This window comes from Mirounga leonina, unplaced genomic scaffold, assembly GCF_011800145.1.
Source record: "Mirounga leonina isolate KUSES-001 unplaced genomic scaffold, KU_Mleo_1.0 Mir_53, whole genome shotgun sequence".
In the NCBI taxonomy this organism is placed as follows: Eukaryota; Metazoa; Chordata; class Mammalia; order Carnivora; family Phocidae; genus Mirounga; species Mirounga leonina.
Genome location: NW_023270807.1, coordinates 37,040,466 through 37,067,382, shown reverse-complemented (window position 1 = coordinate 37,067,382; position 26,917 = coordinate 37,040,466). Strand labels below are relative to the sequence as shown.

The 26,917-nt window shown below is 41.2% G+C and overlaps 1 protein-coding gene and 1 pseudogene across 1 annotated transcript; both read left to right on the top strand.

The window, feature by feature from the left end:
- The first annotated feature begins 4,234 nt into the window (after positions 1-4,234).
- Positions 4,235-4,318, top strand: LOC118001759 (annotated as a pseudogene).
- Positions 4,319-12,510: 8,192 nt separating this feature from the next.
- HTR1B (5-hydroxytryptamine receptor 1B) lies at positions 12,511-18,031 on the top strand. Its single transcript, XM_034990568.1, has one exon. The coding sequence runs from the start codon at positions 13,803-13,805 to the stop codon at positions 14,970-14,972; it is 1,170 nt and encodes a 389-aa protein (XP_034846459.1). The 5' UTR covers positions 12,511-13,802; the 3' UTR covers positions 14,973-18,031.
- Positions 18,032-26,917: the final 8,886 nt, after the last annotated feature.

The window sequence follows — 26,917 nt, the reverse complement described above, 5'->3', positions numbered from 1 at the left end:
ATTCTATGATATTCTTAATTTCTGTACTTTTTATCACTGATTCAATATAACTGATATTCCTTACATTTTCCCCTCATTCAAAACTCTTTGGAACTCTGGCTTCAGAGTAAACCATTCCTTACATTGACCCCTTCCTCACCTTAGTTCCATGCCCTTACACATCTTTTGAATGTATCTAGCAATTCTCCAATTTCTTCCTTTCCTTGAAAACAAATCCTTTTCTGTGCTATTGTATTTGTTTTTAGAACAACATTTCTCTTCTTCTTATGTTTTAGTTTTTTAATTGCCTTAAATTTGGATTTTTTTTTCCAATTTATTCTTATGGAGTCAAATTTACTCTTATGTGAGAATTAAGACTCACAAAATTAATGTGCAAATTAGATCTAACTCCTCTCTCTTTTTTTAAAAGATTTTATTTTTTTAAGCAATCTCTACAGCCAGTGTGGGTTTCAAACTCGCAACCCTGAGATTAAGATGCTCTACCCACTGAGTGAGTCAGGTACCCCTAGATCTAACTTCTCTTGTTTTGTAATATTTATTCTGGCTCTTTGTAGATAATCTTTGTCAAACTTTTCAGATAGCCATAATGTCACTTATAGGTTTTAAATATTTATGAATAGAATATGTACTATTAACATTTGAAAAATATTCTGATATCCTCACACAAAATGCATATGTAAATGCCAACTGTAATGAATATGCAGGCAAAGCTGACAGTAGTCATGTGAGCTGTCAAACATTGAATTTATCATATTTTATCAAATTGAATATTGATAAAAGATCATTTTTTTTACATTTGCACATCTCTGAAATAAGGCTGTATTTTACAATTACTGGTATATTTTATAATTACTGGTATATTATATAATTATGGTTATCACTTGTTATACTTGTTTTTATGCATCTTGAGAAAAAGCTGGTAAAATATTGCTTTGGGGAACATATCACTCTTATAAAAAATGTTATATTACCAATGCTCTGAGTGACACAGATGATGATGTGTGGGACAATATGAAAATTGATAATTATGTTGAAAGTGATTCAGGAGAGGGATTCTTAATGTAAAGAGATTTCAGGAATACACCTTCATAAGTTAATTTCACTTACTTGTATGTACCCATGAAAGTGACATATGATAAAAAAAAAATCTGTGGTTCAATATGTCTAAAAGGGCTCTTTCAATGCAATAACATAAAAATTCTAAATGATGAGAAAGGATTGTGACAACTTGATTGGTAGCATTTTTTTTTTTTAGTAGTACATAAAATAATCGTTCATTTTACCAATGGTGGCTTCTCTGATTGAATGAAATATGATAGACTTCCACATTAGATGCTAGTTCTCATCTAAGCCCACTGAGTGGGGTCCCCCCTACCACAGTTGCTCAGTCCCCTCCTCTAGGGCCTCCTGAGATGGCTCTACCATACAGCAGTGGGCCTTCCAAGCCCTACTCCTGCAAGATTGACTGTTCTGATTGGTTGAGGCCATTTCTTGTGAATGAACCAGCATTTTTAACAGGGAACATGGAAATGTCTAACATCCACTGATGCTTGAAAATTAATAGATGAGAAGACATAACCAGAGCTTCCTAAAAAGTGTGCTGTGAGAATGTTATAGCTGTATAGGGAAGTTCTGGCCACAGGACATTCCTCAGCCCTCACGTGGACATGTGGCACCAGGGCTCCAGAAGCTCCATTAAAATGAATATTTAAATATTTAAATTTCATTTCATTTAGGTCTGTTGTAAACCCAACAGCTTGATATTAATAAAAACTTAATAAAATATCACTTCCAAAAGATAACCAAATTTGCATATGAGATTCAAAGCACTCAGGAATTCTTTTTTTTTTTTTTTTAAAGCTTTTATTTGTTTGAGAGAGAGAGAGAGAGAGCAAGCACAAGCAGGGGGAGTGGCAGGCAGAGGGAGAAGCAGGCTTCCAGCTGAGCAAGGAGCCCGATGCGGGACTTGATCCCAGGACCCTGGCATCATGACCTGAGCCAAAGGCAGATGCCTAATGACTGAGCCACCCAGGTGTCCGTCAAAGTACTCAGGAATTCTTAATCTTTCAGTTCTTATTTAGTGAAACAAAGAATTCAACAAACATGTTCTCACACAAAGGCAAATACAACAACAACAATAACAAAAGCACCAAGAAAAACATCTAGAAAAAAATGCCTTTTCACCAAGGACACAAAGAGACAAAGACATGATGAAATGTAGTCTAATAAGAATTGTAAGTTGAGTATGGAGCACAAATTTGGCAGGAAAGTAAAATTTTCCAATCAGAGAAATCATCACTTTAATCTAGAACTTTTCATTCAAGATTAAGAAAAAGAGCATATCAGGGGAACCTGGGTGGCTCAGTCAGCTAAGTGTCTGACTCTTGACTTCAGCTCAGGTCATGATCTCAGGGTCCTGGGATCCAGGCCAGTGTTTGGTTCCATGATCAGTGCAGAGTCAGCTTGAGAGTCTGTCTCTCTCCCTCTGCCCTTCCCCCTGCTCCCTCTCATAAATAAATAAATAAATAAATAAATAAATAAATAAATATCTTTAAAAAAATAAAAGAAAAATCAGAGCGAATGATCCAGTCAAATAATCTTTACAGTGTAAGAAGTACTGATCAAAAAGAAGCATTTGCTGTTTCCATAGCTCTGTGTCAGAAATCAGTCTATAAATCTACAGAAGGAAGTTAGAGTTTTATAAAGAGCTGACAGAACCCAGCTTTATAGTGGAACTTGAGGAGAGCAGACGTAGATTTGGGCATTGACAAATTCACGGAGCAAATCATGGCCATAAAGTACCCTGGCATTGAAGAAAATGTGACTTAGCCTTTCTTGTGATTACAGTTTTCGCTAAGCACATGGAGTAATTGCATAAGACCGGAAAATGTGTCTTAGTTCATTTTTTTGGAGGCAAATGGATTTTAAACTTATGTAAATTAAGATGGTCAGAATAACAACAAAAAATGTACTATAAAGATATCAGTGCCTGCTGAATGGCAGAGAGATAGAGCAGCTCCCTGTGATCACAGAAGAGATACCAAGCACACAACCACCTTAGTGTCCCTGTTAACAGCAAAACCTCACTAGCAAATATGGTCAAATTTTAAAATCTGAACTTCAGTCACATAGTAGAGTGCAATTAGCATGCAATGGCACACACAAGTAAGAGGAAATATTTCAATATTCAGTACAATTAACTAAATGCAAATCTGCAGACCCAAAACCCTGTGCTCACAATTGAATTCTCAGCTGAACATGGAAATATAATCTTAGGAAATAAACATAGGAAGATTGTTATGGTCATCAGGTCCCTCCAATTAATTTTCTCCATTTCATTGGTTCATGTACTCAAAATGTATTTTAGCCTAGGGAAAGGCTGCCATAAAACCATACTAAAAAAAAAACCCAAAACAAAAGTAACATACTCCATCCCTTTTTCCTTTCTATTGGAAGAGGCTATCTGAGGTCTGTAAAGGAGAGGCAGAGAATGACAACACTGACTCATTCACTGAACATTTGTTAGGAGAGTCTAATTAAGGCAAAGCATTTATATTATCTCTAAACTATTGTTGGCATAAAAGGCAATGTACTTCTGTACTTCACAAACAGTAGCAATAGAAACTTCATTTTGGTGTTTCAATATAAGAACCCAAGGCTTGTATACTTTCTGTCACCAGCTCTACATAAATCCTTTCACTTGATGTTACTTTATTGATTTTATATATATAAAATCTTCCTTCTAATAAGTGCATATTATTGTATCATATGCCACAAGAATATCTTTGAGCAAAATTTGGAGAGCAGCTAAAGAATACATTTAAGAAAACCTCTTCATTTGTATTCATTTTTAATTATTTCTGAACTGTTCATACCTTCACATGGTTCAAGGACCATAACTATATAAAACATAGTTATGAGGAAGTCTGAAGTTTACCCCTGATCCATCATCCTAAATCCTTTAGCCCTATGAGATATAGGTTAAAAACTTAAAAAAGAATTTAAATAATTTCAGAATTATAGAAAAATTTTAAAAATAGAATGTAGCATTCTTATATCCCCTTACCCAGCTTCCCCTTATGTTAATACTTAATATAACCATGAAACATTTATTAAAATTGAGAAATTAACATGAGTAGAATGCCATTTTTTTCCACTAATGTCCTTTCCTCTGTTTTTCAATGCAATCCTGGATTCTGCATTGTATTTATGTGGCTTTTATATTTCCTTATATAGCTTTGCGCAGTGGCAGTATCGTAGCCAATGAGGTTTATCCGAGGCACGATTATTGCTAATATTTCCTTATATACTTATACTCTCCCACGTTCTTCATTCCTCCTTTCAGTTTGTGCTTCCATTTGGTATCATTTTCATTCAGCCTGAAGAACTTCCTTTCTTACCTCCTACAGTCCCGTTTGACTGTCAACCAACTCTTCCACCTTTCATTCGGCTGAAAACTTTTGTGTTTCACCTCCATTTTTGGAGGATATTAATTCTAAGTATGTAATTCTAGGTTGACAGTTTTTTTTAAAAAAAACTTTTCAGCTATTAAAGGTGTCATTACAATATCTCCTGACTTTTATAATTTCTGACAACAAGTTAACCACAGCCTTACTGTGCTTCTTTGAAGGTAATGTGTCTTTTTCTCTGGCAGCTTTATGAATTTTTTCTTTGTCATTGGTTTTCAGCAGTTTGGCCATTATGTGCTTAGCTGTGGCTTTCTTTGTATCTATCCTGGCCACAATTCTTTGAGCTTCTTTTAATCATCTGAGGTGTCTTTTTTGGATGTAGTCACCCAACAAATGTATTTTTGGAAATTATCTCTTCAAATACTTTTTGTTTCCCATTCTCTTGTTCCTGTTTCTGTGTGTGCATTTTAGGTTATATGACCCAGTCTCAGACTTCTACATTCCTGTTCTTTGCTTTGTATTTTTCTTTTCTCTGTGCTTCAGTTTAGACACTTTTTTTTTTTTTTTAACTTTATGAGGTTACTGTTTTGAGTGTGGCATTAAACCCATGCAGTGAATACTTAATATCAAATATTGGATGTTTATTTCTAGAATGCCTATTTGACTGTTTTTAAAGAGTCCTCTTCACTGTTGAAATTCTTTATATTTTAATCTATTTTGCCCCTTTTCTCCTTTATTTTGCCCCTTATTTTAAAGTTCTACTATCTGCATTGCACATAGATTTACTTCTATGGTCTAGCTTTTTTCAGTTATTATTAGTCAAATTTTTATTGCCATTATGCATGGATCATCCAAAAAATTGTAATCAGATATTGTATATAAATGGACTTTCGAGGTTCTAAATGATATTGTTTTGTCCAAAGAGTATTCACCCTTTCCTAAGTTAGGCAGAATGCATGAAGAGCTGTCTATGTCAACCAGTCAGACACTGAGTTGAGACAAGGCTGCTTTGCAATTAGATTCAGTTTATCTGTGATTCATCCTGTTCTTTGGGTCTTGCCCTCCCGGCCCTTTGATTGAAAGCCTGGAAGGTATCTATCGCCTCAAGGAAGACCAGTCATGTTTAATGCAGAGCTCTTTTCTCTAGATGGACTTAAGCACTCGCAATTGTGGGGGATTTCAGTTTGCCTGTTAGAATTTTCCTATCCACACCCTTGGTCTCCTATTTTGCTGCAACCCACAGCAAATGTCCACAATGAAAACTGGTCATGCTTTTGGGGTTCTCCTAGATTCCAAACTGCCACACTGACCCCAATGACTATCAAAATCTCTGCTTGTTTCTCTTTTCCCAGCAGAATTCCTCTGCCTGGACCAAGTCTAATCTACAACCTGTGCCCAGAATCAGCAAATGTCTCAAGGAAACAAAATAGGCAGCAATCATTAGCTTATACAGGAAATACTTATCCTTTCCTGGAATTTTAGTTTGTCTAATTCTTCTTGCTTCCACAACTTTTCAAACTTTTAAAAGTTTGCAACTTTTCCAGTTGTTACTTTCAGAATGTTGACCTGTCACGGTCTCCTTACATTTTTCTCAGAAGCAGAACCCATTTGTCAGAATTTCTGAACTCGGAACAGATTCAGATTAGTTTCTGCAATATTCCTGAAGCTGAGGAAGTCAACCTCAAAAGGTATTAATGGTGAAAAACATTTTCCACAATGTGGAGAAAGCCTGTCTACTGTGAAACAGATGAAAGAAGCCAATATCTAGACAGCAACCGAGAGTCCGGCTAATGATCCAGGATGCTGATTGTTCATAGGGCTCAGCTGCATTTCTTCAGTGCCCCAAACTTGGTGGTTCAATTCTTCTTTTCATTTTGAGGGACCCCTCTCTCCCTGAGACAAATTCCTTCCTTTGGTTTAGGTATGATTAAATTGGTTTTCCATCACTTGCAATACAAGTCTGAATTAATACTCTATACTACTAAATGTGTTAACACAAATAGTGATATTGTTATTAACATTATTTTAGGTTTTTATTTCTTAAAGTTTAACCTAAATTTTCCTATTTTGCAACAATGATGATAAGCTGTGGTATCTTACTCCATTTAGATGCTTACCTGACATAGTTTCTGATCCATTTCTAATGTGATGCTTCTAATCTTCAGGGACCTTGGAAATCACATAGCCAAACATGTTAGAAGTATATTTAAGTAAGAAGAAGTAAGATCCGAATGAGGCTAGGAGGAGCTTTTTTTATGCATAAAGTACAAAAGTTTTAATACATTGGAATTTAAATTTATTTTTGCTTATATTCCTGGTTTTGGCAGGTTCTTAGTAGATGAACTTCCTGATTTCTGGTTGATAAGATTTGAGTAATTTTCTCACCAGGAATAGGCCTCTTTTTCTTTGGTGAATTACTAACTCTTAGGGGAAAAAAATCAATATGTTCAACACATGGGGGGAAAAAAGCAGTTCAATTTTTTAGGTTATTTTTCTAACCGATATTTAATGTGGTTAAAAATGGAGCACAGAAACTGTCTCTGTATTTAACACATCCCATTCATACAATTTTAAAAAGCTTTAATTTTTTGTTTTCTTTTTTTATTTTGTGTGTGTGTGTGTGTGTGTGTGTGTGTGACAGGCTGTGGAGGAAGTAAGGATGAGGGGACAGGGAAGGAGAAGGAAAAGAAAAAAGGTAGATGAGATAGGAAAAATAACCATACCCTGAAGGTAATGAATGGGACCAGGAAAGAACGTCAAGAAACTTCTTGAGGAAGGGCTTAGCCTAGTTTCTATTTGGGCTTGTGGACTTCAGAATACACAGTATGTGCTCACCTATCAGCTGTACTTTGGAAGTGATGATTAGCTGGCTAAACATAATCATGGTGCACAATCTTCCACCTGATTTTTAGAACCATCACCACCCCCAGAAAAAATTTGAAGTCACCTAACAGAAAATTATTCTGGAGACTTAAATAGCTAGGAACAGTGATTCCACCTCATAGATGAGATGAGATAAAATCACAGGCAGGATTAAAAGGGAAACCAATGCTGAGCTGCACGGCTGGCTTAGCGTAGACTACTGGTAAAGACTTGGACCTTGAAATTAGAGAGACTTGGGGCGCCTGGGTGGCTCAGTTGGTTAAGCGACTGCCTTCGGCTCAGGTCATGATCCTGGAGTCCCTGGATTGAGTCCGCATTGGGCTCCCTGCTCGGCAGGGAGTCTGCTTCTCCCTCTGACCCTCCCCCCTCTCATGTGCTCTCTCTCTCTCTCTCATTCTCTCTGTCTCAAATAAATAAATAAAATCTTAAAAAAAAAGAAATTAGAGAGACTTGGATTTGAAAACCAATTTTATCACTTATCAGCTGTCTGACATTAGCAAATTTACTTACATTCTCTAAGCTTCAACTTCATCCAGGAAATGAGTATGATAATGACAATTCCTAATACTTTGATTAATTAAATGAGAGAACATATGTGGAACCTGTAGCACAAGGCTTAGCTCATGATGCTCAAGAAAGGCTAATGATTATTATTCCTTAGTTACAGGTGAAGAGACAATAAACCGGCTTGGCTTGTTTTGCTTCTTGTTTGTTTGTTTGCAACACTGGAACTAATCACACAAAATAATGTAATTTTTCCTACTTTGAGAAGAAGGCAAAACCCAATTCCTATTGCTTTTTTCCTTTGGCCAGTGGACAGCCTCATTGTTGAATGCTTTTATTCGATTTTTCAGGAGAGACTTCACCCTTAACAGAGCTGCCTAATGATCTGCCAAATTAAAGCTTCTAAGTTTGGTGGATTCATTGGCATTGTTTTCCATGCAAAGATTTATGACTGCCAAATCCCACTGTTGGTCCAAAAAGAAAAATTCAATGCCTCCTCCCCCCATGCGATCTCTGCTTATATTACTTTAGGCATTATGTTAGAAATTTTCTTCCAGGACCTAGATCTTTAGCCAGGAAATATGTGATTGAGAATTAAGTTGGGAGCTAGCTCTTCTACTAGTTGGAACTGGGCTGGTTTTGAATCAGCAGTAACTTTGAGTTGCGGATATCTGTTCAAAGTAGCAAAGTGGCGGTTATTACAGAGACAGGAATTAGGAAGTGTCTAACTTATGAACGCTTGCTCTATTTTTTGTGGCATTCTTCCTTAAATATAGATACACAGTATTTGTATCCATATGTAAATAGGTAGCAGAGTTACTAGTTCTCAAGGATTAATTTATGCCAGCCTAGAATTTAGGAACTAAAGCACCTAGTTTTATTATTTGGCATTAGAAATCCCTTATTAAGCATACAGCACATTAGTACCCTGACACAGATAGCAAGTCAAAGGCCCAAAGTGGGGTCAATGATTACGTAGAAGGAGCTGAGCCTCAAAGGGTTTGGTAATCCCCAGAAGGTATTTGCGAAAACTGGATGTATATGTCTGTGTGTATCTATATGTTCATTCATCTGAACATTTCCATAGTTCCATGAAACAAGACATAAGTACGACTCATACTTTCATCACTACCAATATACTTTTAAGGAATATTACTGGAGGAAATATAAGACGAACCAAAAACGGGCTACCACCACACATGAGAATGTTGTATATAGAGTTCGTGGTCACTCACTGTCCCTTTCCTGGGTGGCAGTTTAAAAAACAAAAACAGTGGCCATAGATTGAGGGAGCAGGACTTGCAAAAAGTAGCTTGCCAGGTCCCCACATTTTCTGGTTAAGGACTGGTTGTGGATTTTTCAATTGGTGGGGATGGAGAGTGAGATTGCATTTTTCCTCTATCATAGGAGCAAAGGAGAGCTTGAGTGTCCTGTTTTTGTTTTTTTTTTTAATTGGAGCAAAGCAAAGATTAACTTACAACTACTTTCTTTGCTCCTGTGCCTGGAGCTCTCTTAAGAGTCATTTTCTGGGAAATGCAGAGAACACTCTCGGGATGCTGCAAGCATGACCCACGTGCCCGGACACTGGCTGGCTGGCGGGCTTCCAGCCAAGACAGAGTTGAGTCGCGGTAAGTTCTAGGGGGTATCTGTTGTGGTTTCCTGGAGGTGGAAGGAGCTGCTCTTCACAACATTTCCTCCAGCCAGCGCCACGCTGCAAATTTCCAAGCCTGTGCCTCGCATTTCGCTGCATCAGCAATTCCAAAACTTTCTAAAAGCTTAGGCAAAGTCTCTTTGAGAGGCGATTTTTCTCTGGTCCCTCCACAGCTCACCCCCATGTCAGACTTCGTGTCAGATCACAGGCTTCACTGCGGTTCCAGCGTTTTCCTCCATCTCCTCAGCTTCTGCTTAAGGTCCACCCGCGTGGAGCACACTAATTTTTGCAGTCGTACTGCCGGGTGGCGAAGTAAGAGCTTCTTTCAACCCTAATAACCTTTGCTGCACTCTACCACCCCATTTCAATCTTTTCCAACTCGTTTCCTCCTTGCCCTCTTGCTGAGTCTGTGTGGGCTGAGTTTCCCGCTAACTTGAAGGGAATTTTCTCCCAGCGCCGCTGGGGACTGCGGAGCGGGCGCGCGCATCGAGCCCAAGGGCCCCTCCTCGGTAGGGGAGATCCAAGAAGAGGTGACTTTAAAGGTTCCCTGCTCTCCTGTGTGTTTCATACACATGCAACCATGTGCAAACATCTATATTTTATATGTTTTAAAGGGCTAGAGGAATGATATGAGGGAGCCAAGTTAATGAAACGTGGTTCTCCACTAAACCCTTGCCTAAATCCCCTCTGTATGACCGCTTGGTGTGTTCATGCAATTCTTAATTAATCAAAGACTAGAAAAAAAAAAAATCAAACTCCGTGCAAAGGTGGCTGTTTCCACCTAGGTTTCAGGACTCCGCGAAGGAGTTTAAGAGAGTGACTGGAGAAAGCCACAGGTTCCCTACATCGCTAAATCCAAACCCTAGAAGAAGCAAGTGGTTTTCTCCTTTGCACGCCCCTGGAGACGAAATGTAGAAAGGAAAAGGCTGCCTGCAGCTTGGTAAGCTCCCTCTCTGCCTTCCTCCGCTTCGCATCCTTTCAACAATTCTCCTCATCTTGCCCTGCTCCCCTCAGATAGCAGGAAAATAGTTTTCCTGGCACACTCCACACCCGCAATCACACACACTTTTCCTCCATCCTGACCAACGCCCCCACCTAGTGGTTTCGGCTCGCCTGCCTTGCTTTCCTCTACTGTGATTTCTAAGAGAGTGCTGCAGTTTGGGGGAAAAAAAATGAAGTCTATTTAGGCGCCTGATGTGGGTGGGTGGGATGGGAGGATGGACAGGACCCTTAACATGTGGTGCAAATGAGGCTTAAGGTTAGCAGGATCAATGCTGGGCACTAAGGACAGGAGGAGAGGAAAGAGAAGTTTTTGCTTTTATCCCCAGCATGGCTGCAGCAACCCAAACCACTTCCAGAGGATGTTTTTGGAGAGCTGCCACCTGAAGGAGTGCTCTCACTCTCAGTGCAGGAATGGGTTATTTTCTGCATAAGATTTAATACTATCAGAATGTATGCTAATTATTTACTTGGTTATGTGGTCATTGTCTGTCTGCCTCTTCTAGAATGTAAGCTGCTCTGGGTATACCCCATTATACTCCTGATGTCTAGAATTCCCAGCACAGAGTAAGCACTCTATTTTTGCCTGCCGGCCTGGTTTACGGGGGAAGAAAATAAGAAAACTTGGGTTAGGTTTATGTCACCTTGGGTAAAAAGCTTGTCTCTCAAAGGATCTTAATTATTCTTCTAAACTAAATGGATGGGTGAGATAATCTCAGGCCCTAGACTGAATAATTCTCTTTAAAATATGCTTACACTTGGGCGCCTGGGTGGCTCAGTTGGTTAAGCGACTGCCTTCGGCTCAGGTCATGATCCTGGAGTCCCGGGATCAAGTCCCACATCAGGCTCCCTGCTCAGCAGGGAGTCTGCTTCTCCCTCTGACCCTCCTCCCTCTCATGCTCTGTGTCTCTCATTGTCTCTCTCGCAAATAAATAAAATCTTAAAAAAAAAATTTATAAAATATGCTTACACTTAACCTGGTAAATTCACTTATGATGTAGGGTTCATTGACTGCATTATACCTGCCAAACGTTGAGCTAGGTGCTTAGAAACTCCTAGCTGGGATCACTTAGCTCTGGGGGCTGAAAGTACATTGCCCTTTCCTGGTGCTTTTCTTTAAACTTTCTCCGACTTGTACTTATTCCCTACATTTGTTTCTCTTAAGGTTGGAGGAGGAAGTGAGCTCCAGGGATCTGCTCAGAGGTCAGGGGAACTGGGTGCTGCATAGGGCTGATAGCCTGCTGTATTTGTTGATGCCAGAGAAGGCACAGTAGTGGTGATGGTCCCAAAGCCCATTTCTCTTTCTTTCTTTCTTTCTCTTTCTCTTTCTTTCTTTCTTTCTTTCTTTCTTTCTTTCTTTCTTTCTTTCTTTCTTCCTTCCTTCCTTCCTTCCTTCCTTTTTCTTTCTTCCTTCCTGCTTTCTTTCTTTCTCTCTTTCTCTTTCTTCCTTCCTTCCTTCCTTCCTTTTTCTTTCTTCCTTCCTGCTTTCTTTCCTTCTTTCCTTCTTTCCTTCTTTCCTTCTTTCCTTCTTTCCTTCCTTCCTTCCTTCCTTCCTTCCTTCTTTCTTTCTTTCTTTCTTTCTTTCTTTCTTTCTTTCTTTCTTTTTCTTTCTTTCTTTTCTGTTGTTGACCTCCTTTCCAGTTAGGCTGTGGGACGGAAGGTGCTTACTGTGAACTGTTTTACACCAGCATTGAACTGCTGAGCAGCTGGAGAGGGAGGGTGGAATGGAAGGTTTAGTTTCACATACAGTAGGCTCAGTTTGTGATACTTCCACATTTTTGTAGATAGCTTTTTATCTCCCCTGTTGGCCCACAGTTAAAGGGGAGGCATTGAACGGAAAACACAGACTCCTAAAACCAGATGTGAAAAATTAGTTCGTACTGTACCAAGAGTTAAGTATGACTTGAAGCCCGAAGTTTAAAATGCACTATTGGCCATTTCCTTCTAAGGCGATTATTACCGTTGCCCCCTTCTAACTTGGGTGTGGTCCGCAGGGCTGGATAAAATTCCTGAGTGGAGAGGTCAGAGCCTGGGGCTGGCTCCGCCTAGCACTGGTCTGCTGGGGTGAGGGTGGTAAGTAGAAGCCCCAGAAGGAACGCGGGGAGTGTGCCTGTGCCTGTGCCCGCGGCCGAGGGCGTGGACCTAACTGGAGGGCCGCGCCGCCAGCTCCGAAGAGGACAGAGGCAAGGACAGGACGCCCTCATCCCCAATCCTGGCCAGAACTGCGGCGTCTGGGTGTCAGGACTGGGAGAGGGGCCAGGGGATGGGTTCTGGGGAGAGAGGGCGGTAGGACCCGGCAGGAAGCTTCCTTGGCCGGGGAGGGAACCGGGCGGGAGGAAGGAGGGAGGGAGAGAGAAAAGGGGAAGGTGATGGGGAGCGGGCGTCCGCACTTGCTGAGCCGCAGGAGTTGCTCAGCTCCGGCAGACCGGACCTGGACTCTATAAAAGGAGCCCATCTGCTCTGCCTCTCACTCGCTCCTCCCGGGCTGGCGCACGCAGCGTTCTTCCGGCTCCCCAAGACACCTGCCCCTTACCCGCGTGCCGCGCCAGGTCCCCCAGACCCGTGCGCCCAGCAGCATGGCTCCAAGCGGTGCCTGTGGGACCGAGGTGGCGGCGGCGGTGGCGGCGCGTTGCGAGCAGCCGCAGCCCCAACACGCGAATCCCCCCTCTTGCGGCCCCGTCTCCGCGGGGCAGCTCGCCGGAGTGGCCAGCGCGTGAAAAGAAGGGAGGGCAGAGCTCCGGCGCGAGGCGCGGCGCAGCGCGGCTCCCAGACTTCACCCCACCCAGCTCTGGCGGCCGAAGCCTCCGCAGGAAACTGCCCCAGTCTGGGGCGGGGGGCGGGAATACACGACCAGGACTCCTGGCTGGCCTGCAAGCTTTGGTCTCGACAGCTAGGAAACTCCTGCGGGCCGATTCTGCAGATCAAGAAGCGCCCGCGTTAGGAGACTCAGCCCCGAGCAGTTGGGGTAAGAGACCCTACCTGGCTGATGCCCCCTCCTCAAACAATACATCGCCCTCCGGCACTAGACGCCTAGGTGGGATTCGGAGTGGAGCGGGGCTCGGTGGGCCAGTCCTTAGCAACCCAGGGCTACGACGGGGCGTGGAGAGGAGCAGGCAGGGACGCGGTGGCAGCGCCTGGCGCACTGGAAGTGCAGAGGACGCGCTCGCCTGCCTAGGCTGCCGCGCCCTTGACCTCTAGTTTTAGCAGGGAATCTGGGTGGAGGAATAACTGAGGAGTCTACGGAACTGACTAGCAACCGGGAGACAAGACTGTGGTCTCCGCGGTCCTTCCGCCCTTTCCCTCGTTTGCTCCATGCCCAAGAGCTGCGCTCCAGAGCCGTGCAGGCGAGGAGAGACATGGAAGACACCTGCACTCAGTGCGCCCCGCCGCTGCCCGCGGGCTCCCAGACCGGGGTTTCTCAAGCCAATCTCTCCTCTGCTCCCCACAACAGCAGCGCCGCGGGCTACATTTACCAGGAATCCATCGCCCTGCCCTGGAAAGTACTACTAGTCATGCTGCTGGCACTCATCACTTTGGCCACCACGCTCTCCAATGCTTTCGTGATCGCCACTGTGTACCGGACCCGGAAGCTGCATACCCCAGCCAACTACCTGATCGCCTCCCTGGCGGTCACCGACCTGCTCGTATCCATCCTGGTGATGCCCATCAGCACCATGTACACGGTCACCGGCCGCTGGACGCTGGGTCAGGTGGTCTGCGACTTCTGGCTGTCGTCGGACATCACCTGTTGCACTGCTTCCATCCTGCACCTCTGTGTCATCGCCCTGGACCGCTACTGGGCCATCACGGACGCCGTGGAGTACTCAGCTAAAAGGACTCCCAAGAGGGCCGCGGTCATGATCGCGCTGGTGTGGGTCTTCTCTATCTCCATCTCGCTGCCGCCCTTCTTCTGGCGTCAAGCCAAAGCCGAGGAGGAGGTGTCGGACTGCGTGGTGAACACCGACCACATCCTCTATACGGTTTACTCCACGGTGGGCGCTTTCTACTTCCCCACCCTGCTCCTCATCGCCCTCTACGGCCGCATCTATGTGGAAGCCCGCTCCCGGATTTTGAAACAGACGCCCAACAGGACCGGCAAGCGCCTGACCCGAGCCCAGCTGATAACCGACTCCCCCGGGTCCACGTCCTCGGTCACCTCCGTTAACTCGCGGGCTCCCGATGTGCCCAGCGAATCCGGGTCCCCTGTGTACGTGAACCAAGTCAAAGTGCGAGTCTCCGACGCCCTGCTAGAGAAGAAGAAACTCATGGCCGCTAGGGAGCGCAAAGCCACTAAGACCCTGGGGATCATTTTGGGAGCCTTTATTGTGTGTTGGCTGCCCTTCTTCATCATCTCCCTGGTGATACCTATTTGCAAGAATGCTTGCTGGTTCCACCTGGCCATCTTTGACTTCTTCACGTGGCTGGGCTATCTCAACTCCCTTATCAACCCCATCATCTATACCATGTCCAATGAGGACTTCAAACAAGCATTCCATAAACTGATACGCTTTAAGTGCACAGGTTGACTTGTCAGTTGCAATGGGGTAGCCTGAGCGGCCTTTGGGGACCATGTTGGGTCTGGTTCCACAGGTAGGTCGACTCTTCTTTCACTGTTACTGGGTCTGATTGAAGCTCTGTCTTCTGGACAAGGGCAATGGATGCTGAGAAGCCAGGACAGCCCTGAGAGAGAGTTCTGAGAGAACTGTTCAAACTAAAGATAGAGCTTTCCTGCTAAGAGGCTCACTTCCTTCCCTCAAACCCCAGGTCCAGCACTGACCTTGCAGCAGCCAATCACAAGGGAGGGTTGTAACTTTTTAAAAATCAGTGGTGGAAGGGGGATCCCTGCCCTGCTTTGGTATCATGGATCATGCCCTCTAGAACCAGTGGTACTTGTAGTTGTCTGAAGCCTGTCTGAGACAGATCTACATACAGCCTGGCAGTACTTGAACTAGACACATAATACCCTTTGTTTTGGGGAGAACTTTGTGTTACAGCTTCATTTAAGAAGAGTTACTTTGGCATCCTTCAGTCTCCAGTTTTTGTTTATTTAAACTTGGTTGGAGAAACTTGTGGACTTGATGCTTCAAACCTTACGTGTGGCTTGGATGATGCAGAGAAACCTTGAAGAGTTAACAGCAAAATTCTGATGTTGAGATCTCTATTTTTATTATAGTTGAAACTATATGGGGTGGGTGGGTGGGAATGGGAGATGGGGAGCATTAAACTGAGAACCAACACCTATGACTGTTTATTTTCTGCAGATTTGTAATTTTTTTAATTCCTATTTAGTGATGGTCAAACCACATTTTAACAACTCAAACAAAACATTATGTGTGCTAGTGCCGAAGTCTGCAGATTGCTTTATTTTTCCTCCTAATTTCATGTACGTTATTTTACACATTTAAATCCTCATAAATGACGGATATGATGGGTGACTCAGCCCAAGCTGCTGCTGTATTTCTTATTAATGCAGTCGATTAAACTGATGAGTATATACTATTCCTTAACAAGGAAAGTATCCTTATTCTTTCTCCAATTCCGGGAGATGTAAAGGAGACTGATAAAATAGAAACGGTTCTTCTCTAATTAAGGAATGGGGGGCAATAGGAGGATGTATATTTTGACTTGTAAAAAATCTTAAATGCATGAGACTTTTTTCTGATAGTCATTTACACTCCTTCCCATCTGTAATTCCTTTGTGTGCTAACATATAAAGTAACCAAGAGAACCAGCTCCTTTTTCCAAAAATCTTCAAAGTGCAGTAAGAACCCAAAAAACTCTATTAAAGAAAAAAAAAACTTGTTTATTTTCCCTTGCTATTGAAGGTTGGGTGGGAACAAAGATTATTAGAAAATGACATGCAAGGACTTTATAAAAGCTTAGAGAAGCTAAAATTGAGCCTGTTTTCCCTGTAACTCATGGAACCAGACCTGACCTACTAGGCCATCAGGGAACTGACAAGCTTTTGAACCTGGGAAATTCGTCACTGACCTGATACCTCAATGAATATAATATCAGTAATACTTTATATTTATCTGTCTTTTCAAATTTCAGTAATACTTAGTTGTTATCTCAAACTCACTCTGAGGACTCTCCAACACAGGGAAAGATGAACACAACAAAAGATGAAAAATACATTATCTAAATAAAAAAGAGTAGCCCTGAAGGATCATCTGCACAGGGGAAAAAAAAAAAAAATCTGTATGTGGAGCATTTAATAGGCCAAAGAAGATTCCACACTGCATTCTTCAGAGAGCTTTCTGCTGTTTGATAGCTTTTGTCTGCAGGAGGAGGTTGTCTTTGTAAAATGGATTCCCTCCCTGCTTGAAACTCCCCAGTGCAGACTGTTGGACAGTAGGTGTCTTGAGCTGAAGTAGCTGCTGATTTCCTACTGTGCAGACCTTCACTTGGGCTAATGACTCTTGAAAATAGACTATTCGAAAGTTCACACATAAACAACATAAAAAGGGGGATTTTGATCAACATTTACACCTGTCGCTGGGATAAAATAAAATTTTAGGCATTGGACAATCCCTATATTTCTGTGATTTCCCAAGGGTTTTTGTTTGTTTGTTTTGTAACATTTCTCCTATGGAGAAATCTCGCTTAGTACTGATAGGAATGTGCATCCAGCACGGTATTTGCTTCTATGTTACCAATATGTTTGTCTTTTGTCTGTGCAGCTGTGTTTTCTTTGGGCCTAAGAAACAATTAAGCGAACTTCTAGGAGCTTGCAGGGGGAGGGGGTGAAATTAATTGAAATAAATAGCCACTTAAAAATGACTTCTTTATAGGGCACCTGCAATGATTGTGTCCTCATATTAACAAAACATGGTCAACTTAGTCACATGGGTTGCTTGCCATTTGTAGATTACCGACTTAACGGTTTTGCTTTATTATTTGGCTGAATTGACTGAATTTGAGGCATATTGTGTGAAGTAGAAGCTTGCAAACCCTTGTAGTTACAAGAGATCTTGAATCATCATCCAGCATTGCACATGATAATGCAAAGTGTACTCATCCCAGGGGTATGTAGTTAAGACTGTTAAGTTCCTTGTCAGTTACTGCTGCCTCTAGCATAGTTTGTTTCATAAACTAGACATATGGCTTTTTCGCAGAACATAAAATGGGAGATGGAAATGTGTAACTTACATAGAAATGAAAATATGTTTTCATTGGCTGTGGTAACAACTAACATTTGCCATATTGTTTAATTGCACAAAATTTCACACAAATATACGAATGTATACTCATCCAAAGATACCAATATTGTCTTGTGTTTCTAGGAATTTTAGAGTTTCCTTTTTAAAAACGGACACAGCACCCATGAATGAATGGTTATGGAGTTCAACAAATTTCCTACAGAGTAATATTCTTCACTTTTCCTCTCTATTATCTTAGTTTTATCTTCTTTAACCAGGAACCCTGAGAGGACTATAATTCACTCAAGCAGTAAAATCTCAGATTATGTGTATTTGATGGAGTCCTGTGACTGAAAATTGCCTTTGGTGTTCCACCTTTCAACAGATGTGTAATTGGAAATGACATTTAGGAAACTAATAAAGTCCTTTTCGTGTTCAAAAAAGAATGGGTGGTGATTCTATTAGATGGGAAAGATTGGTTCTTTGGATTCTGGGCTGCATTTAGGACTTTGAACCTGCAAGAGAGAATAATTGAGGAGAAACGCGGCTGTGGTGGACTGCCCCAAGTACTGCCACAATTTGGGGGATTTCGTTTGTAGGAAGAATTTAAAAGGAATGAGGCAGATCATGCTCTCACATGCTGCAAAGAAGGTAAGTCGGATGCACCATCACAAGAGTTTTCCAGATCCCTATTTTCAGAGGGAACCTTTAGTCTCTAGGCTAGGTAGTGAGATTCCAAGGTACTGCATGGTGCTGGAAACACAGAAAAAGGAAACGGCGAAACAGGGTTAGAAGCAGGGTTGGGGAAACAGGAGAGGAGGAGACCGACCTATGGGAACAGCAGAGGAGTGGACAGAAAAACAGCATTGGAATCAGGAAGTCCTCAGTTTGAATAGCAAATAGAGCACCTTATAGCTGTGTGGCTCTCCTCAAAGGCAGCCTACTTGCAATTTGTTGCATGCACCTGTGCCTGGAAAGCACCTGTCAAAATACCTGACACTCAGCACATGTACTTCCTCTTTAGCCATTATTTCCCCCATCACCTCCATTGTGAATGCACAGCACCTGTAGCTATTAGAGAGCGGTTGAACTGCGGAGGACCAAGCCAGCCTGAGTGGGAGAAACCTGGCTAGACTAGAAGTGACGAAGTTAGGAGTCTTTCACACTCACCCACTTAGGCTGGTGAAAAAATAGCCCAAAGGCCAAAAGTGAACATGAGGGTTGGTTTGCCGTGGCCTTAATGGCCAAAAAGGAAATTGCCAAATATTTCATTTCCTATAGCATCCTTTTAAACTCTTCTCCTTCTTCGTCTAGAGATTTTCCCCAGAATCCAAAGCCCCTCACCACATCTGCATCTTTCCTTAGTGTTTCATTTTCCACTTTTGTGCTTTTCTCTTACCCATGAAAAGCCATGATAACCAATGATAACATGTTGACCTAATATGGTTCTTATTTTAACTCCGGAGGGCTGATTCAGCAGCCCAGGCTTTTACATATATAAAAAAGTTGTTGATTAAAATTAATGTGTAATTAGTGGGGGCAAAAGCTTTTAACTGGGGCAACTCCTGGAGCTTTCGCAAGTGGAGTGGAGGCTGGTAGGGGGAGTGAGTGGGTGGCGAGCGAAGCTTCTACACCTTCATCAAAGTCCATCCTCGAACGGTCCACCAGGGGGCAGAGTGCCGCTGAGTTGCTCACCATTGACCATCTCTAACTCCTTCCGGGATACTGCGAATGGTATTGACTTCTCTAGGCTCAGTGAAATGAAGATCCATGAGCCAAGGGAAAGGGGGCTTATCATTTATTTAAAATAGATTTTTTACAACTGCAAATTCAGGCAGAGGATCCCTAAAACAAACCTAAAATTCTTCTTCATATATGCAAAATCAATTATTTTCTTACTCATCTCTAGTCCTGGGAAGTGCTAAAATCTTAGTACTTAAAACATTGTGACCTTTGATTAACGTGGCAATGGGTTAATTCAGAGGTTAGAAGACAAAGAATTTATATTCAAATTAAAGAGAACTAATTACTTAGATAGATCTTTCGCCACTATGATTTTTCTCATCACTGTGGTTTTCTTTCCAAAATTTCATTGGTTTGAGGTTAATACATCTATAGTTCAAAAGTGAAACATTTGTCATTTACCATTTAAAGAGAGGGATGGTTTTTTGCACAGAAGTAAGGTATACTTACATGTCAGTTTTCCCCAGAAGGCAGACTTTTAAGTCTGTGTAAGTTGGGCATTTACTTTAAAAAGAGGCACATATAAATGTGAGTACAATATTATGTATCACAAACATAAATTTTTGTGTCAGAGAATGGATCATATAAAATGAGAAAACAAGTTAGGTTATATCATTGCCATTCCTCCTTAACTGTTCCTCCCTGGCATTTTCATGATCCCCAGCGGGGAGTTTTCTATGTGCCATTTCACACATCTGTCAGTTAAATCTGACTTTCAAAGTCAACATCCACATTTTAGGATTATACTAGGATTTTCAGTACTCCCTGAGAGAGAGCCAGTCCCTGGAGTTGGGCCAGCTGACAAAGGGAAGACTTAACACTATTCCAAGTGTAGTTTGTAAAAGAAAATGCCCATTTCTTTTGACTGATTAGTTCAAATTTCAAAGGATAGGAAAAATCCTTTCCAAAACTACCAGCTGGAAATCTATATAACAAGAATGGCCTGAGAATATTTCCTGTACCTAAAGTGAATAGATGGTGATATGGGGATCCATGTATGGTAAATGCTTAAAAGAATCTACACATGGCTTGCCTGAATGATGCATGTAGACATGACTCACATCCTTCCTGACTCTGTGGGAACATTCCACACACCGGCCTCTGATTGGTCATTCTATATTAGAATAACTCATTTTCAGGATATCTCTTGCTCACAAGTGTGGTGATGGGACTGCAGGGATAGAGCAGTCCACGAAGGGTAGGTTCCTTGGTCCAGGAGCTGTGCCCCCGGGTACTTTTGCAAACACATCTGGTTGTCTCTTCTAAGCTTATTTGCTAACCCAGTTTGTGATTGTGTGTGTAGACCTGCATTGCCGCCATCGTTCATCAATCTATCCTTATTTCATTGAATAATCTCAATGGGTTCAGCATTAGACTGGTCTGATTTTGTGAGGAAACACTTTTTTTGTCCCTTCACCTCGCCACCCCAGTTTTGCCAGGCTGTAAGGTCCTTGAGTCCACTCTCTTTTCCCCTGCCCCTCAGAGGCTTTCCCACAGAGCCTAGTATGTTGGGGTAAACAATCACACAGTGGGAAGTTTGGCATGAAGATGACCCCCACAAAGAACCCCCAACATATTCGTAGGTTTCAAATGCAAGAGCAAGTCTGACGTCAGAAAGACCTGAGTTTAAGTCTGTGTTTTGCAACCGTGAGCAAGTTCCTCTGTAAATGTAATAGTACACACCTTTAAGTCTGCCTAAAAATTAAATGGAATAATGCAACTGTTTTCAACCCTGGCTGCACATTGGATTCATCAGGGGACCTTTAAAAAAAATCTTTGCTCAGACCCTGCCTCAGACTAATTAAATTATATTATTTGGAGTAGGGTCTGAAATTCTTCTTTTAAAAATTCTCTTCAGCTAATTGCAAAGTTTGGCTAGGGTGAGATCCACTAAGAGTATGTATATAAAGCTTTTAGAACAATGCTTGGCACACAGAGTATCTGTGGGTGTGAAGGGGGCCCCTGAATGAAATGGCAAGTCAAGTGGATTTGTTTTTTTGTGGTGGTACTTCTCAAAATTTGTTGGACATATGAATCACCTGGGGAGTTGGTTAAAATGCAGATTCTGATTCAGAAGGTCTAGGGTGGGGCCTAAGATTCTGCATTCCTGACAGGCTCTCAGGAGATGCCAATGATGCTGTTTCATGGACCACACTGAGTAATAAGGATCTACAGGAAAACACAGCTTAGTTATAAAGCATCAGTCATTTCCCAAGATTCTATATGTAAAACACAACCAGAACAAAAGCAACATAAAACTTCCAGATGAGAAAATACACTTTTTAATGTACAATAGGTGGTGTTTTCCTGACTTGTTTACATAATATTCCTGCCTCAGCTTTGGCAGCTGTTAAATGTCTCCCCTTACATGCTTTCTCCCAGATGCTTCAGATCCTCAGTCTACCCTAAAACAAACAGCTCACTTCTGGATCTGAATCAGCAAAGCATGACCCTTAGATTCAGTTCTTTGTGTTTACATCACTTCCAAATAAGGACTTTGTCTTTTGTAAAAAAAAAAAAAAAAGAAAGAAAAGAAAAAAATTAATTAAAAATACAAAACAAATGATAAAACAACAAATGAAACAAAGAAATAACAATTACCAACACATGGCAAGTGGCACAATTTCCTTGGTAATCCTTTTCATTTGGGAACCCCACTTGGATTATAAACACACACATTTACATATTATATCGGTTTTATCTTTTATAAACATAGTAAATAATCAAAGGTGAAAGAGGTGTGTTTTCTATCTGTTATACTTTATTCTTATTATGTTTTAGAAACCTAATATGCTAGAGCAGTCTTTTGATTTCAGGGAAAGCCCCTCCCCACTTTTTATTCCCAAAATATTTCATAAGGTTTATTTTTTCCTTCTTCAGTGAAAATAATTTAAATTATTGATGAAAAATGTTTGTCAATTTCTTGGCACCTGCCCACATAACTGAAGAAACTGTTGAGTTTCCTAACCCTGGATTGGAAATAAGAATCAAATGACCCTACTTCAGAAAGGATCTTGTCCTTTTGTTTTTTAACTTGAGTTTTACTTGAGTTAAATGAATGTGTGTGTCAGTGTCCAAGTAAGTTTTTATTCTATATTACAAAACATAGTTTAAAGTCTTTAATCTCCTTCGTGTACGATCATGATGCTTAGAGTTGTATTCCAGCAAAGACACATTACTGGAAATTTGCTTCATTTTAAAAGCAGCAGAAGTTGAGGAGGGAATTAGCATTACTGAGCACTTGGTGTCACATACTTTAAATAGCACCCTCCCCTATTAGTCCTTGTAATGCTATCATGATGTAGATATGATTGCTTTTTTATTATTGTGCTATATCATCATCATCATCATCGTCGTCGTCGTCATCATTATAAACAAAGTACTACAACAATTGCATTCAGTTCTGTGATTTAGAGAATTATGGCAACAGCCCCAGGTGAATAATTTGTATTCAGACTTGGAAAGGAAACTGCATTATTAGGTCTGTTTCACTTTATCTTTGAGAATAGTGTTTTCTAAACGCTAATCTGAAGCATTAAATTATAATAGAACTTTAGGGATTTTGTTTGTTTGTTTCTAAGTATGACGTTCTATCAAGGGGACACAGGTTTCCTTCTTGGTCTGCTCCCAAATTCCTGTCCCTCCATGTCTGACTACAACCTTGACCAACCAGGGCACATACCATGCCCACTCGTCTCTTCCAAGGGAATTGGTATGCATTAAAATGTACATTTAAGCTGCTGGATATAGCAGTATTAAATATAGATGCTTCTGCTCTGATGAGTAATGTGTGACAGGAGGTATTTCTCATTTATGGAAAGTTACTGAGAGATATGTGTGTCAAAAACTTGGTACTTGGGACATTATGCCTATTTTTACATGGAGTCAAATTTCTGAGTGAAAATTAAATTCAGGAAAGTAACAGGTTATTTTCAAATATTAGGTTTGTCTTAGCATTGTATAGCTAAAACTTCTAAATTAATGCTTATTTTTTCTGTTTTACAATTGTGTGAAGTATTAGCCCCACCCCTGTTTGCCACCAGCTTTTCATTATTTTCCTCTCCCCTTTTATCTCCTCAAAGGATCCTAAAACACTGCCACAAACAACAAAACCAATAAATCCTCAAGACATCAACTTATCGGTATACACAAAACTGATTTAAAGTCAGAACATTGAGATTATATATAAAGGAAAGATTTGCTTTCATTAAGGAGCAAAAATTATAATAGTGAATGTGCAAGGCTGTGGAATCGCCTATGTTCTGGATAAAAAAATAAATAAATTGGAGAAAATTCTGCTCAACATACTTTTGCCCTGTGCCTTTGATTATCATCACCCATTCTTTAAAGATTTTATGCATTTATTTTAGAAAGAGAATGAGTGCAAGCAGTGGGGAGGGGCAGAGAGAGAGAATCTTCAAGCAGACACCCCATTGAGCATGGAGGCCCGTCCCCCTCCCCCGCTCCCAGGGTGTGGGTCTCAATCCCAGGACCCATGAGATCACGACATGAGCCCAAACCAAGAATCTGATGCTTAACCCACTGAGCCTCCCAGATGCCCCAGTTATCACACATTTTTAGTTGAAACAAAGAATACATGACACAGAAACTTCAGTAAACTTGGAATTAGAGTTAGAATCCAGACCCAAGCAGACCTTGGTTCCAGTTCTGGATTTGCCACTTGCCAGTTGTGACCTTCACCTCACTGAGCATCACTTTCTTCATCTATTAATGTGGGGAAAATAGTGTCTTATTCACAGACTCTAAGGATTAAAAAGCTACTGTGTGGCAGTGCTTAGTTCACAAAGTAAACATGGTAGGTGTTTACAGGATGCTGGTTTCCTTTTGTTCAGACAAAATGAGCCAGGTGTTTATCCAAAGATTTTGGAATTTTGAATCAACAGAATTGCTTTAAATCCTGTTTTTTTCTTATTAGTATGCAATTTAGGACAAACTATTTAATCACTGTAAATGTCAGTTTTCCTATCTCTAAAATGGGGCTAATAGGATCTATCTTGAAAAGACTTTACGAGGATTACCTTATGTAAGTGTAGTCCGAGACCATTCTCAGAGCAGTGCAGTTGCTCAGTAGAACTTAGGTTTCTTCTTTCAGCTTCCTTTCCCATCTTTAGGAGCTAAGTTCTGATGTCACACGCTATGCTTAAGTGTTGGTAAATCTCATTTATCGATGAAAGTGAGATCTGTACAAATTTGTGATTTGGAACCAGTTTTATTGATACTATCTGGGAATTGCTTATATGCTGCAATTTGAGAGACGCTAAAAAATTACCCTGCTTCCTGTCTGATGTTAATTAGTTAAAAATTCTTTTATTTTAATTATTTTAAGATCTAAAAAATACGTTTTGAAGTCTTAGCACATTCCAGTTGTCATCACCCATTTATACCTTAATGTGAATTTGTTTGTGGGTGCTAAACATGATTTGAATCCAGAACATTAAAATATATGAGATACTTTTTTTTCAAATATTTTATTTGTTCATTTGAGAGAGAGAGTGCACTTGCACGAGTGGGGGGAGGGGCAGAGGGAAAAGCAGATTGCCTGCTGAGCAGGGAGCCCAATGGATGTGACACTCAATTCCAGGTTCTTGGGATCATGACCTGAGCTGAAGGCAGACACTTAATCTTAACTGACTGAGCCACACAGGCATCCCCAGAACATTAAAATAATGTGAGTTTTGTGCACTAGGGGATAAGAAAGGACTAATTTTGAGCCCTAACATATTTTTATGAGGAACACAAGCAGGGGGGAGTGGGAGAGGGAGAAGCAGGCTCCCCGCGGAGCAGGGAGCCCGATATGGGACTCGATCCCAGGACCCCGGGATAATGACCCGAGCCAAAGGCAGACTCTGCCCAATGACTGAGCCACCCGGGCACCCCGAATTTAAGGGATTATTGAAAACAAAGCTGAGCTCCTTTATAGTTTACTTCAACAACAGCATGCTTGCATTTTATATTATCTGTTTCTGTAAGATTTTAAATTTTTTCAGATACCATGAGCATTCAAGTTTGCAGTGAGGAAACTTAATTTGGGATAGTAAGTAAGTCACTATACTCAGCTGGAAAATAGGACAGAGTACATACAAGCCATCCTGCTGAGCTTTTTAAGGATCACTACGGCTTTCGCCAAGATAAAGCTGGCTGGCCAGTGTGTACTCCTAAGAGAGAAGACTGGCTGACGTGTGGCGATGTGCTTGCCTGGCCTTACTTAGATACAGTCCCAAGTACCACAAATGCATACTGAGTATTACTGTCCGCAATAAGCCAAACCACTGTCCAGAGGCAATGAAATAATTTTAAAGGTCACTTAGTCTGCACTTAATCAAGGCTGTTTTCGTTTTTGGCCGCTTGTGTTACTTAGTGGTATTCATAAAACACAGATATTTGCTATAGCGACTGCCACAGGCTAACCCTGCTGGGCAGATGGACTGGCCAGATTATTCTCATTCCACAAACGAGGTCCCCCTGCCTTTATGAAACGGTGCCAGTGACCTATTTTAGATCAAGAGTAGATCAAGGGGCGCCTGGGTGGCTCAGTCGTTAAGCGTCTGCCTTTGGCTCAGGTCATGATCCCAGAGTCCTGGGATCCAGCCCCGCATCGGGCTCCCTGCTTGGCAGGAAGCCTGCTTCTCCCTCTCACACTCCCCTTGCCTGTGTTCCCTCTCTCGCTGTGTCTCTCTCTGTTAAATAAATAAATAAAATCTTTAAAAAAAAAAAAGAGTAGATCAAAAACAAGGGTCTTAACACTGCATTATTTGATACTTTCATTATTTAAGTAAAACTGGTGTTGCCCTCAAAGGACAACAATAAACATATTGTGTAATTATAAAACTAAAGAACACCAAGATGATAATCTATTGCAAAGCCAAAAAAAAAAAAAAAAAAAAAGACATTTTTATTTGGATTAAAATGGATGCTTCTCTACACTTTTCTTGTTTCTCTCTATAACCAATTTTAGAGGTGACCAACATTTTCTTATAGAAGATGTTTGAGCAACTTATTAGTATAGACCAGGGTTTTTAAATTTTGGCACTGTTGACATTTCGGCCAGAGAGTTTCTTTGTGGTGGGGAGCTGTCCTGTGCATTTTAGGCTGTTCCCTACCATCGCTGGCATCATTTGCTAGATGTTAGTACCAACCTCACCTCCTTGCCAGGCAACCAAAAATATATTGAGACATAGACAAGGGTCCCTTGATGGGCACTGGGGTACGCAGTCAAATGAGAAATCTTAACAGAAAATCTATTTTGGAATCTCTTGCCACCATTTTGGTGAGACTATTCAAATGATTGCCACATATTCTCTCATATCTTGTTTACATAAGCAACTGCCTTAGCTCTACCTCATACACACGTTCTTAGCAGGGTGTCCCTGAATCTCCAGAAAGTCCATGGTGGACTTCAGGCCATCTGTGGATCCCATAAAATTATCTATTTTTGTATCTATTTGCATATTTTTCCTGGACAAAAGTTTTTTAAAAACTGTAGTAAAATATACATAACATAAAATTTATCATTTTAACTATTTTTTAAGTGTAATGGACAAAAGTTTTTATAGATTCTTTATGAG